This window comes from Achroia grisella, unplaced genomic scaffold (assembly GCF_030625045.1).
Source record: "Achroia grisella isolate CSIRO2021 unplaced genomic scaffold, CSIRO_AGI_Agris_v1 utg807, whole genome shotgun sequence".
In the NCBI taxonomy this organism is placed as follows: Eukaryota; Metazoa; Arthropoda; class Insecta; order Lepidoptera; family Pyralidae; genus Achroia; species Achroia grisella.
The window spans coordinates 1012311-1028050 of NW_026713028.1; the positions used below are offsets into that span (position 1 = coordinate 1012311).

A 15740-nucleotide genomic window follows, 5' to 3' on the forward strand; every position below is an offset into this window, starting at 1 on the left:
TCCACAATGTTACTGTCAGCTTGACTTTAAATTCATTCAAATATTCAATTTCAATTGACTGAAATGTTCGAATCATTCAGTCAAACAATCAAATCAAAAACATCCACCCTTTCGAGTTTACTAAATTTATTAATACAATACAGTGGTTTATCACTATTTTTATATTTTGATAACATTTAGTTGTTAATATATTTTATCTAGAAGTACATTAAAGGCCGCCAAAATTAGTTACTACTCCAAATATAACGGAACTATTTCCAGCATGGCTAAGGTAATATACATTTAAAATTTATGGAGATTTATTCTAATATTTACATACCGGGTTTTATGATATGTAATATAAATGAACTTGAGGATATTTTAGTTACATTTATTGACGACTTACCAGTACGCGTGGAACGTATCTCCTTACTAAAACTTTTTTTTTCATCATGAGTGTTCTTGAAGAGGTCTTATTTTTTTAATTTTATTATTTAATATTGTATTCTCTACCTTTAATTTAATAATATTATGTATTAAACTTGTATATTTTATTAATAAATTAATGGTTTCAATTAATTATTCATCATTATTAAATAATTGGGTTTTTTCCATTCCAGCCAGTATTATATTCGTACTGGCGAAGCTCATGTGCCTGGCGCGTTCGGATCGCGCTTAATCTGAAGGAGATACCATACGATATAAAGGCAGTGAGCCTCATCAAGGGAGGAGGGGAACAGCATTGCAATGAATACCGGGAAGTCAACCCTATGGAACAAGTGCCATCTCTGTGTATAGGTAATCAAAACTGTATATTCAAGTATATAGTACTGTATAGTCAGTACTATTCAATATTATTGTATACACATATTGAGTTCTAAAATATTGAATTTTATTTAATGTATTCAGACACCTGTTTTTAAATAACTTAATAAACTTTAACCAAAATAATAAACCAAACCAAATGATATAGCAATAAAAAATGTATATCATTACACAATAAATAATGTACATCATTGAAATATGTTTATTTTATTGTGATTTCCAGATGGACATACATTTGTGGAGTCTTTGAGTATTATGCACTATTTGGAGGAGACCAGACCTCAGAGGCCTCTAATGCCCCAAGATTGTTTTAAAAGGGCAAAAGTCAGGGAAATATGTGAGGTGAGTAAAGTATGGTAGGTAGATAGTAATCTTATATATAAAATTCTCATGTCACACTTTTCGTTCCCATACTCCTCCGAAATGGCTTGACCGATTCTCATGAAATTTTGTGAGCGTATTGAGTAGGTCTGAGAATCGGCCAACATCTATTTTTCATCCCCTTAAATGTTAGGGGTAGTCCACCCCTAAATTTTTTTTTATTTTAAGGCAAAACAATGTTAGCCGGGACAGCTAGTATTTTATAATATTTCTAAAATCATATTGCCATAAGTAGAAGAATCCACTATTACTACTGTGCTGGGCAGATTGTATCTTACTCTATACTACTACTTCTCTTCTAATAGCCTGTTATAAAATTTTGGAAGTGATAAGATATGTATTTTATTTATTTGTCATTTATAAATCACACCCCATGTTGATACCCTCCACACACTAATGTATGACATCAAGAAGGTGAGGGTGTAAAATGTGGCAAGGGGTGAGTCCTAAATTTTGTGACATCATTTTCTTTTACATCATCCTTTTAGTCTTCCGGACTATAAACAGATTTATTGATAAATTTGTGACATCTCATTTTAAATCTAATATCTGAGTATTAGAGTGAAAATTGAACAAAAATACTCAAAAATATTTCCAGAATATATAATAAAATTACAAGATATGTGACTTGCACATCACCAGCCAAACAATCTGCTCCATCCCTATGAATTGTAGGATTACTATTTGTTCATCCTACAATTCATATAATTGTTTATTTCTATTTAAAATATTAGTCTTGTTTTTATAGTAACTTCTGTAACTGCTCAGCCTTAATAAACATCATTCAAGCATCTTTCTTTTCTTTTATATGATTAGTGTATTGTTTCTCATGACTAATAAGCAGAGACAATAATAATAAATCTGGTTACATATTCCAGGTAATAGCCTCTGGCATCCAACCCCTTCAGAATCTCATAGTCCTGATTCATGTTGGAGAAGAGAAGAAAAAAGAATGGGCACAGAAATGGATCACACGAGGGTTTCGTGCAGTTGAGAAACTGCTATCAACATCTGCTGGAAAGTATTGTGTTGGAGATGAGATAACTTTGGCTGACTGCTGCTTGGTACCTCAGGTGTTTAATGCGAGAAGGTATGTTTACATTTACCATTATTAATCTTATAGACCTTACCAGCATTTTTAAGTGGGAAATACTTGTAATGGATAAGTTTTCTTGTAAAGATGAATGAGCAAAGAAAGTCTGTTTAAATCAAAGCATTTGCTGTTTACCCCACTAATTGCTTCTTACACGAGTTTGTGTCGAGGGGCATGAATTATGTGTGTGTGGTTTACATTTGGTGTGTTTAGTACTTTTATAATACACTATAGTATATTTAGCAAAGCTATATCTTAACATAATAATCAAATGACGACCTTGGTGGTCTAGCGGTCTAGCACACCGTTTTACGTCCGATGGTCGCAGGTTCGATTCCTCGCACAGTGCAAACATTTGTATTCGTGAATAGGATTGTTTGAATCAGTTTGGGTGTTTTCTATGTATATTATGTATGTATTTACAAAAAAAAAATCTGTGTACTTGTATCAGTTATCTAGTACCCGTTACATAAGATTTAGATAGCTTAACTTGGGACTAGATGGCGCTGTGTGAATTGTCCTGAGATTATTATTATTATATTATGTTAAGATATATAGTATTATATTAAGATAGCAATATAATAACAGACAATATATTACTATTCTACTAATATCACATTTCAGAACTAATATTTGCCCACTTGCTCACTAAAGTTTTGTGGAATACAGAATACCTAAGTGTTTTATATTTTATGTCTGTATCTCACATCAACTTATAACTCCAATTTCACTAATTTATATTTGATGCTTGATGTCACAAAATCAAGACCCTTTAGTAGGGTGAGAGGGGGCCCTCCGTTCATGATTATTTGCACAAACATTGAACCTACAACCCCTTGTATACAATGTTACAGTTTGTATCTTTTACATGTAACGTAATTTATGGATCTCCCCATATGACTGTGAGAAACTTATTTTTAACCAAAAAATATTTATTTTCAGATTCCACGTGGATCTTCGTCCGTTCCCTATAATACTGCGCATCGATCGTGAGCTGGAGAACCACCCCGCGTTCCGGGCGGCCCACCCGTCCGCGCAGCCCGACTGTCCGCCGGAAGTCGCCAAATGAACCCAGCTTCATCACTGGTCCACATATTTACCATATGAGAGTAACAACTTGTTATAACAATTATTTTAAATGGTTCTTTGATTTTTTACAAAATATATGTCTGCCACAGTGATTCTAAGTGAAATACTCGAAAGATTAGACAAATACAACATTTCAATTTGTATGTTTATTAGTGTTTATTGGAAAAGGTTTTCTTATTAGGTTATTTAACATCACACTTTAGTAGTGGAGGTACACCACTAGTTTTTCATATAGACTGAGGTATTGAAACATCTATCTGTGGGATCAGTATAATATTTAGGATGTTAGAGTATATGACATAGTATGATGACGTAACTGGTAGTGAGCAAGTATACACTACAAATGTATTTTTTTTACCTACAAAATATGTCTCTTTATTTGATTGTGTGAACTGAGTGAATTTTTATTTCAAATCAAATAAAAAATCACTTATTTATGTAAGCAGCTTATGAACGTATTTTTTTTGTATTTATATTTTTTCTCTACCATCCAGTTCGGTATACAGATTCAAATGAGAATTACTGGAAAGAAACTCAACTGAACTTCTTTATTTAAATGTCAGTTTATTTACATTGTGCACATCTTCAAGTGTTTATGTCTAACATTAAATGTCTAACAGAAAATCTCTTCAAAATTATTGTACAATATTCAGAGCTTGTATATATATACAAGTAAATATAATATTTTAGTTTATTCTACAAAATTCATACATACATAATAATATGTCGCACACCTTCCGCCTCAAATGAGGTCATCCATAAATTGTAATTTTTTTCGATCTATTCTAATGCTGTTGGCTGCAGCTAGCCTTTACAGCTTCAAACTGCTGCCTGACGGATACTAGGTTAGTCTGAGGGCACCGCTGCGGATTCGAACCTCGGTTCAGAATTTGGATCCTTGTTTGAATTGGAATCCTTGGACGAAAGGAGGAGAAATCCTTGGAGTAAAATGACATTCATGTCACATAATGTCCCTTACATTATGTGACATAAATGTCATTTTACTAAACTCTCGGTCGTGTCACAGCTGGTCACTTTCTTTCCCTCCCTATTGTGATATAGTTATTTCTCAATAAAATTTTACAATTTGACACGATTAAATTAATGAACAAACAGGAGTGCCGGTAATACTTTAATTTCTATTGTATTGTATGAAATCCTCCCGCTCATAGAATGTCTCCCCGCCCCTTAGTATATCATCCACCTAATGTAGGATATTGATGATCTTAAGAATAAGTAGCAGATTTTATAAACTATATTTTTTATGTCTTTCTAATTTTTATTTACCTTATGTATGGATGTACTTTAAATTATTATTATATGAAGCTCTAAACAAAGGAAGTACAAATGCCCGGAACTTACCAACGAAGTAAATATATTTTAATAGTGTTGCAATGCTTTTAATAAATCTGTTATAAAATATAATGTATGTCATAGTATTATTTTATAAGTAAAATAGGCTTCATTTTTTCTACTTCTTTTTAATATTTTGTGCAACACTGTATAGTATAAATGTTATATGGGCATAGTAGTCAATATTATATAAACTACCTCATCATATTCAGGTAGGCAGAAGTAAAAAAAATTAGCTGTATTCTTTATTATAAAAAAAATGCGTTACCTCTGTATAATTATGTCTACAGTAACACCAAATAATAATTTTAATTGTTTAAAAAATAAGAGCAAGGTGTTATTCTACTATGGTAAAAATGTGGACTAGGTTCTCTAACCTTTGCCCTTTTTGCATTTTTATACAAATATTTTAGAACAAGAAAACATCAAGAAGGTGACACTAGGTAGAATTAAAGTGGAGCTGGTAACATCTGCTCAAAACAAATAGGTATTTACTGTAAACACATACACACATTTATACCCATAAAAAACTCACTATAGTAAGATCATATATTAAAAAAATGTTGCGGTTATCAGAATTTTGTTTAGTGCATCATAGAGAATTCTTGTGTGTTGATAAAAAATGAATTTGTATAATTCAAAGTTTCAGTACTGTTTCTATAAAATGTACAATAATATGGCAACATTTTTCAATCATACAACAATGACATAAATTTTAATGTACCAAGTGTTACCAGTACTCTTGAGGTTTTCTTATTTAGATACAAAATATATTCCACTACTTTTGAGTTCAGATATTAGAATAGCTTTTATATTACGTCTCTAGTGCTTTTGTCAGAATTTATATTGAATCTAGTCTTATATGTACCTTAAAATGTTTTTATTTTAATTAATAAGGTGTTGGTTTTCAATTATTTGAAATATAAGTAAGTAACTTTAAGATATTGTGCCATTCTATTTGACATTCCAAATATACTCATATTTGTTAGTATATGTTTTTAGCAATTTTGTTTTCCATTATTTTTAAAATAAGTATATTATTATTGTATGTATTTTGTGATATTGTTAAACTTATCTGTAATTTAAGCATATTATTTTTAATTACAATTTTTTAAATAAATGCCCTTTGTTTTATGACCGCATTTTATTATAGTAATGGAAACCTTAAGGTATTTTGGAGATATTCAAAATATAGTATGATACAGTTTAGAACAACAAGCATTATCATCAAATAAGTTATTGAGTATATTTTCTGTGACAGTGTAAAACTATTTGAAATACAAATTTTCAACCTTCTCTAATCACTTTTGATTAGTATGACTAAAGGCCATCAACTTTTCAATGAATAACACGAAATTACCGTAATTATGCATATAAGCCTTAATATTTTGCCTTCTCTAATTTAACGGTCCTGATTTAAACCGATTTTTTATGTTCGTTGAACGTTACTTTTAATTTAATTTTGTTAAACGCATCGTTACGTCAACACTGACATAAAAAAAGTACAATTTTGAGTTGCCAGTCTGAATTTAATACCTTAAATATTGTAAACTTATTCATCACGTGATAAAAGTTGCGAATTAACAAAGCTACAATAAATTATTACTGAATACTCCTCCATTTTTATAATTAGTACCAATAATAAAGAATTAAATATTATGGGGTACAGTAGTGTATTAGTAAGAATTTAATTTACATTTACACAAATGCTACTCTACATAGTTGTTTATTTTATAATACTTTTATCAAAACCTTTTAAGAAATATTTTTGACAATTTATAGATTTATAACATGAATATAATTCTGATGAGAAACAAGGATATATTTATTGATAGAATGGCAACATTACGGTACTAATTGTCAAACGTATCGAACGCCTCCTTTCGTTTCGGTCGTTCGCAGTCCTTGCTCCCAGACAGCAATATAATAAAATTTGTGTATTGTTGTTGTGTTTGCTTCAGTGTTGTCTCCGTGTTCTTCAATACACAATAAAAATGAATTCAGTATTGTGTTTAGTGATCAAATAATAATGCGAGTGGCTGGCGTAGTCGCCGACATTAGTTCAGTGCTGTGAATACTTGTGCCCGGTGTTGATCTAAAATGACCGAGAAAAATAAATCTGAGAAGATGACTAATGCATCGAAACCTGTTCCCATGAAGCTTTTTGCTGCCTGGGAAGTAGACAGGACGCCTTCGAACTGCATACCCAGGTGAGTTTGTGAATAACACTGTATGTTTATGTTAGGATTTTATTGTCTTTACATATTTATATTTATTAGGTATTGTCATAGTAGATTGTTACCGTGTTGTACCGGGGAGATATATTATGTTGTGTGCTCGCTATTGTTCAGCTGTGATGTTATCTCCTCCTAAGCATGTGTTTTTATGGATCAATTATCTTATCAGTAATTTCATATAATTAGTTAAGTTCATATGTGTTATATATATTCTTTATTCTTTTAGTTATCTTATTAAAAATACTATAATTGTATTGTTTGTATTAAAATAATTTTTTGCTAATCTTATTAATATATTTTTTATAAGTGTCAACAGTTGTTATTAAACACAGTTGCATGGATTCCATTTCATAATTCCTTACATTTAAAATTAACTACAATGTTGTACTGTTTGAATGTATAATTATATGAGTTACCATTAGGATTGCTAATAATACTTCTAATATTATAATAATTTTTATTTGCAATAAATATAGAATGTTGGTACCTACTAGCTTTCAGATTTTTTACTCATCATCCCATTTATGGTATGGTACCAAAAGGAAGCACAAAGGGACTGGTACTGGAACCTGGTATTATTATAACCTGGAAACTGGTATTATTATATATTACATTTTCATTGAGAGCTTGAACATTCATATGAGGAAATTTAAAATACTATGTGACACATCATACAGTAATATTGGCACTGGTTTAGTTATTCATATGGCATTTTCATAAACAAAGAATGTGTATGAGTGTATATGCAAGTATCTAAATAGTAATATCAACAGTATGATTTAAAAAAAAAACAGTTATATTCTTGGCACAGATTTTCACCTAAAAACTATCATGTCAACTGTACAATTGGATTAAAAAATTATTAGCATAAGTGGCTAAAATGAGGATGGTAAATATAAATATAACTTGCGGTGTGATTCTTCTCCATATCCTAATCCCATCTTTATTACCCAAATCGGGGGGTAAGTTGTAAGCAATTGGCCTCTCATCTGGGCCGTTGTGTGCATAATCTGGGGGGTTATTTCATTATTTACAGAACACCCCCACATGAATAATCAATTTTTAGATTCTAATAAGATGATTTTATTTATATATACTGATAGTGAAGGGAACAAGTGTAGGAATGGTATTGAAAAAATATTAATATAAAAAAAATTACATTTGGCTAAAATGTCCTAAGTACATGAATAACTTCTTTTTGATTTGATTTGAAGTTAATTTTGTTGTTGTTTATTGCTATTTCAATGCCACAGTTTGTCGGCTTATTCTAAGACATAGGCCTTCTCAAAAAGGGTCTATGTTCCTCTGTAATGTGTTGCTTCTCCATGTTGGTCACTGCTTATATCATGTGATATGAGGATTAATTTTCTATAAATAACAAGTGGAAAACTTCAGAATTATATTATATTTGAATAAGTAATAGGAAACAGTACTAATGCCACTGCCAGTGCCTATTTGCGTCTGATAAGAGCTAACTAATATCAATGCACTGACATTGTTATCACAAATATCATTAAATGAGTTTATTGCTGGATTTGTATAACAAACAGTTTAGGTAGGCATCTAATTATCATTAGCTAGCATTTATTATTTCATTTGTTAGTTTTAACATAAAGAATGCATGATAATTCTTTATATTACACAAAACAGTGAAGAAAAACGAGAAATAATTAAAACATAGAGATAAACAGGCAGCGCCATAAGTCCTAGCGGGTCTAGAGTGGCATCTACATTGGCCCCCATCATTCATTGAAAATGTAAAAGCTAGCTGCAGCCAACAGTATTAGAGTAGCGCGAAAAAAACAACAATAAAAATATAATAATAGTTTATTTATTTCTTCTCACAAACATGGATGGAACCAATATCAGTACTATTGGATAAAAAATTGTAAAGTGGGCCTTAGGCAACATTGTAATTCCGGGAATATTTTTCAGTCATGACGCATACTTTGCATTTGCTAGTCTCAAAAATTCCTCCACCTATGTTACCTAAGCCTTAGTGCATTCCTGCTATCAAATACTGGGTGCTTATTGTTATGTCACGCGCCCTAACGAATACTGCAGCGGATAAACAAATATTATTTGTTTTGGGGATGTCTGTAGTTACTATTTCGCATATTTGATCACCTACAAACGTAGATAGAAATTACCTAAATGATTGGTATGTGGGTGTCGACTCAGGATGTGCCTGATTCACAATAAATTGTCACTGTTTGATAACGTTTTTAACACGAGGCCATAGGAATTATTCAATTGAAAACAAATTCCCTGTGTACACTATGTGATCGTTGCCATACAGATATACATATACGGCAATGATTATATAGTATTATTTCACGGTTAAAGCTGTAGTAACTGTACTGATTTTTACATATTATTTTAATGATTTTAATTATACTGAAACTATAGAAATGTAGTAATAGACCTACTGGTTTCTTCCGGTTCAATTCTCTTATAGTGAGTAAAGCCACCTCGCCTCACCTTCTCCCGATGGTTATTTTAGGTTTAACATCGTAGATGGTATAGATCCATACATTAGTTGGATCGTATGTTTGTTTCATAGTATAAAAAAAGGTATTCTTATTGTAGCTGTGATGGCAAACAAGCTTTTCCACCGGCCGAAAGTGTTAACCGTTTATTATGAATCATCATATAGCGTAACGCCATTGATAGGCAAATCAAAATTTAATAGTAGTCTATTTGTTTCTCCAATATGGCAGGGAACATCGTCTACGATTAATTTGGTTTTTTATCAGTAATTCCATCAGTGGAGAGTTAAAAATATTTTATGACAGAAAGTTTTTTAATGTCGATTTGGAATCAACTTATGGTTAATCAGCTTAAGCTTAAGGTGAGTAACGATTAAGCCACGCTGTTCTTATTTTATTTATTACTTACTAGCTGACCCGCGTAACTTCGTCTGCGACACATTTTACCCGCTTTTAAGAACATTTTTCATTGCAGCTCTGCTCCTATTATTCGTAGCGTTATGTTCTATAGCCTATAACTTTCCGTGATAAATGCACTATCCAACACTGAAAGAATTTTCAAAATTGGTTAAACAGTACCGGAGATTACCACGAATAAACAATATGACACATTTACCTCTTTATAAAATTCATCATAGTTAATATTATTCTTATACACGTGTTATAAATATATAAAATGCATCGAATATATAGTTAATATTATTCTTAGAAAAAAATAACTTGACATCCATCTCTACCGGGGAACCAACATACTGGCCATCTGTTATAAATATATTTCAGCATTACTTTACTGGACCACTGATACAGCCCTGTTATCTTAACTGTTAGTGGATAATAATCTATAGTCATTCAGAGAATATATTTTTTACGTTTATTTATTTAACTAACTACTCTCATTACAGCGTACGAGTATATATGTATTATACATATAAACATTTCTCTTGAATCACTCTATCAATTGCTCAAAACTGTAATAAAATCTGTTGGTTCGTTTAAAAGATCTAAGTGAACAGACAACGGAAGCGACTTCATTTTATAATAACTATGTAAAGATAAAGATTAACATACAACCCTGTATACTGCAACAGTATAAACTATACGGATATAATACAAATTAATATTATCTCAAGGGCTTTTAGTTGATAATCGAAAAAGGTTTAAATTAAACTAAGGCCAGCCAGTTATGTGAAAATAAAAAGAAACTCGGTAATGGTGTTTCCGAAACGCATTTAATAGGGTTCCATACCTAATTTAATATCTCCATTTAAATAGTATGCATTACATCAACTGGATATTTAGGATAACAATATTAAGAGATCCATAAACATAATGCTGATATAAATGTCCTGATCACGGGTCGAAGTCATTTAAATACATATTAAAAAACTATTAAAAACTTACCATATATTATTAAACAAAAATAATAGAAATAGAAATAATCTTTATTCAAATAAACTCATTACAAGAACTTTTTTTTAATAGTCATATTTTGATTCTACCACTCATTCGGAATGCAGATTCATCACTAGAAGAATGAGCAAGAAACTTGTGTGTTGCTCTTTTTATTAGATGTTTTTTTATATAAATAATTACAGTACAAAACAAGTAAGAGGCCAGCTGACTCTTCTCCTCCGACTATCTATCTATCGCATGATAATCAACATAGAAATCGCTAATAAAAAAAACATATACTTACGTAGAAATAGATTACATAAAATCCTCTTCGACTACAGCCGATTAATTAAGATCAGATTTTAAAATCGGATTGAAATTGCATCTGTAAATCTTAACTTATTGTTTGGGAAGGTTGTAAACTTACTGTTGTTTAAAAACAACATTAGGTTCTATATGGAGATCTAGATCTTTCTGTAACGTTCAAAGCGGATTGATCCAGTAGCAAATTAATTTATTATACCGTAACAGTATGTGTGTAGACTGTCAGAAGAAATGATAAAAGTTTCGTTGGGATTTGACTACTGAACCCTAAAAACACCTGTTATGCAAATACGTCGCTGCGTTTTTCGACTTCCTTTTGTCGAAAGCATATCCAAGGCCTGGCCCAAGGTATAAGAAATAAAATATTTAAAAAAGAAAATTGTCAGTTAAGAAATAAAAAGACTTGTAAACTATTCATCTAATTTCACAAATTTGTTTACAAATGTTTAGAATGTAATGAACTTTCAGGTTGAATATAGGCTGTATATTCTAGGCGGGTAGAACCGCGGGCAGTGTTAGTAATTTATGTATTATGTAGTTGTTGTATTACTTAATTGAGGTATAACTTTATTGTACTGAATAGTAATGAGACAGCTTTCGCAATGAGCGGTAGATTAAAAAATAAGTATGACTATTCAAAAATCATTAAATTGAATTTTATTTCAATAACTATTTTTCTATTCTATTAATATTCAAGTTTTATTGTTATTTCAATTACTTACTGATATTAGCTGACAATCTCATATTATTATTATAAACGCGAAAGTTTGTGAGTATGGATGGATGTTTGTCGCTCTTTCACGCATAAACTACCGAACAGATTTTAATTAAACGTAGTAATATAGGTTATAGACCAGAATAACACACAGGCTATAATTTAAAAAGATATTATGTAAATTGGGCGAAATATAATGATAAATGTTAAGTAAGTGTGATGCAGGTGAAATTCCACGGGGCAGTTAGTAAAACATACTATATATGTTAAGCAACCTCGCATATAGAAACGGGGCCTCAAAAGAATCTTGTGATAACGCGCGTAACTTAACACTTGAGCGGTGGCGCAAGTAATTGATGCTCTAGCGCAGAATGACGGATGACCACAAGGTCGACTTTGTCTCGGTTACTTGTGGGGGGTGACACATGAGTGGGTATCGTGGTTAACTCATTCCGGGGCACCGTGTGTGCTGCAGAGTTAGAATTATGTTAGTCCAATTGATATTGTAGTATTGAACGTTAGGTTAGTCATAAATTGTATTTTACTCATAACAAAAAAAAATACCATTTACGCAGCGCAGCATGGACCTAAGCAGAATTAATTCTATGGATACTAAATAACTGACAGAAATTCTTAAAACACTTTTATTTATATAACAATACACACTATTTAATACTCGTCGCCAATTTGTACGGTATTTAATTACTAACTTTAATAAAAAAGCGAAATTGCGTTACGCATGTACTTTGGCCGTTCATCCCGCCATTTTACAATACAACTCTATAGCTTAGCTTTTATAAAATGCACAGAGTATAAACATCCATTACAAATATTATAGATACATTAGACCAAAGACTATATATACAATCAGGCGGGGGGTCAGCTTGTTTGTCATTCGAATTAGAGGACAAAATCTTTGCAAATTTTAAACACCATATATTATATTAAATCTGTATTACTATTCACTACAAGTAACAGTCACCGCCTCCATTGTTAGGAGCACAGAGAAAATGTTTAAGGTGCTAATAGATTTATAAATAGTATAAATTGTAAACATGTTTTCGAATTAACTTCAAAAATATCAAAGAGCACACACGTTCCTACTTTATAATATTATCTGTCAGGCTGTCAACGCAAAGTAGTCACTGGACGCTATCAGTATAAATAACTGGACTTGTCGTTTTTAGAAGAGCAAGATGAATAGATACGAAACCTATTAAAATAGAAAGAGAAGATGTTTGATCTTACATTTATGTAGTATATTATTAATATATACATGTTGTCTAGAGTCTAATGTAAATACTTTGATTTGTTATTTAAGTATATAGAATAATAGTTGTTCTCTGCGACTCTGTTTTTTTTTTTAGGAAATGATAAAAGAAGATTTAAAAATAAAGTTAATTTTAAAATGTATGTATGTGTCGTATATGATTCGGTTTGATACATTGATCTTAAATTTCATTAAAACTCGTTTTATCGTTTATTCTCGAAAAGTTTAGTAACAAACAAACGAGCTACCCCATTTGTGTATTGATAGAGAGACGATCTTCTCAGCATTCAATGGATACATAATGCGGGTCTATCATGTGGCGGGGAAGGAAACTCCGAGCAGTTCCGGGACTTTTGACCCCCGTAGGTTTAGGAGGCTCAACATTTACCTTCACCGTACGTGATTCTTTACTTGCACAGTCAGCATCAATATGAATACATATTATGGAAAGCTATATTTATTTCTTAGCCTGTTTCTTCGTTCAATAATCCCCTGATTATAAATGCGAAAGTGAGTCTGTTTTTCTGTTACACTTTCACGCCTCTGGGATTACCAGAGGGCTTTAACTGACAATTAGCTCTATTATTGTTACAGAGTGTAGACAAGTAATATAATATTACTATATTACCAGGTGTATATAGACACATACATATATAATGTGGTATAAAAATTTTGAGTTTGTAACAAAACTCCTCCGAAATGGCTTGATCGATTCTTATGAATTTTTTTCTATTTATTTTTATGATTAGGGTTGTGTGTATTTTTTAAAAAAAAATTTCATCCTATTATCTACCCCTATTTTTTATAGCCATATTAGTACTTTAATTTATATGCTAAAGCAATGTTTGCCGGGTCAGCTAGTATGTATAGATTGATATAAATAATGATTAAAATCTTTTTAGATATTGTGAAGGTTTATACATACACCTTTACAACATCTGCTAAACTTTGCTTTAAAGTTAAAATATACTCTTTGCATATTGTAGCATGAACTGTTGTACTTATTAGTAAAAATGCATCGAGGTCAGGGTAGTGCAATGTGCATCATGTACTGAATGTAGTAATATTTGTTGCACAGTTAATGACAAGGTCAGGTGTTACTAGTTTTATTTTGGTCGCGAGTGCACCGAGGGCAAACGAAGTGCACGCTACAGTTAACTCGTTTAGAAATATCTGAAGAGATCTAACCGACTTTATATCTGTGTGATTTTACGGTTCTGTAGTTTCGTTTATTCAGAAATGCTGACGAAGAACATATATACTATTCATAATAGTATATATATAAGTATATATATATATATATATATATATATATATATATATATATATATATATATATATATATATATATATATATATTAATTATATAATAGGCCAAATTCAATCGAAATTACGACGGCCTTTTCTGAGGTTCGAACACCTAGCGGAGCCCTCAGATTAAAGTCGTATCTGTCAGGCGGGAGTTGGCCTTCAGCCGCTCCATAACTCCTTCCGCGGGTTTGGAGTGTCATCTGCACTCGCCTTTTATCGTCCGGCGAAGCTGTAAAGGCCAGCTGCGGCCAACAGCATTAGAGTAGTCCAAAAAAAAACCGAAACAAACACATTTTTACATTTTTGAATAAGTTTGTATTGTTCGGGAATCGGACCCACGACTACAGCAAAATAAAGTAGTGTTATACCTCTACACCTCCTAGATAATCGATTGGTACTAGTTATATAGTTTTATGCAAAATTATTCGGTTTGTGCTTGCATTGCTTTTTTCAATGTCTCTGTTGTAATAGCTGTTTAATTGAATTTTTATATTTTTAAATGATATTTTCAAACAGAACTGGTGTTTTGTTTTTTTTCTTTATAATATTGTTACACTGCTAATTGTATTCAAATTATTATAAGAGTAGAATTACGATTTATTGTTTTTAATGGTTCTTAACGTTTTTAATGGTCCGTGGGTGTGAATCCACGGATCTCGTTGAAATACACACAGCTGTAAGTAACTATTATGTTTACTTATTAGTTGGCTAAAAGAAACTCACCTACCTAATTACACTGTGGGCTTGTCATGTCACACCTAGAATTTAAGTCACACGTCTGCTGATAGCCTATAGACACATTTAACATGTCACACATTCTCTAAATAATTTGTCGATGACAGAACGAATTAATTTTTCAACGGTCTTCAAAATGGCGCAGGTTGTAATCACCACTATATTTTGTGTCAGGTGACAACGTAACATATACAATGTTACGTAATGTATTCGCCAATTCTCAACGGGTTTTGATCCGTTTTTCAATTTAAAGTATATTATAGATTATACAATTTCGACCGCAACGCCACCGCAACTCATCGCAAGCATTTTATTGAAATAGCGCACCGCATCTCACCGCATAATATCGAGTGCTACGAGATGATAGGTTTTATAGCTGTAAAAGTACCGACAAATGTTGCACTAGTACTCACTAACTATTAAGCCAATTGCAACTAACGTTACAGTTGTTTTTTTTTTAAATACTAGATTTAAGCACGAATACTAGATTTGAGGGCAATCCCACCTATGTGATAAGTTATGATACAGTCTAAGCTGTTACATGCAA

At 31.5% G+C, this 15740-nt stretch overlaps 2 protein-coding genes across 2 annotated transcripts in view; both read left to right on the forward strand.

Moving 5' to 3' along the window:
- Nucleotides 1-93: 93 nt before the first annotated feature.
- Nucleotides 94-3754, forward strand: LOC131851704 (probable maleylacetoacetate isomerase 2). Its single transcript, XM_059202230.1, has 5 exons — nt 94-271; nt 600-777; nt 1028-1146; nt 2064-2275; nt 3221-3754. The coding sequence occupies exons 1-5, from the start codon at nt 263-265 to the stop codon at nt 3345-3347; spliced, it is 645 nt and encodes a 214-aa protein (XP_059058213.1). The 5' UTR covers nt 94-262; the 3' UTR covers nt 3348-3754.
- A 2844-nt stretch (nt 3755-6598) lies between these two features.
- LOC131851707 (phosphofurin acidic cluster sorting protein 2) overlaps nt 6599-15740 on the forward strand; it is a 163559-nt gene continuing 154417 nt past the window's right edge. Inside the window, exon 1 of the mRNA XM_059202233.1 lies at nt 6599-6930. Within this exon, the coding sequence (XP_059058216.1) occupies nt 6821-6930 (110 nt within the window). The 5' untranslated portion in view covers nt 6599-6820. The remainder of the gene's footprint in view (nt 6931-15740) is intronic.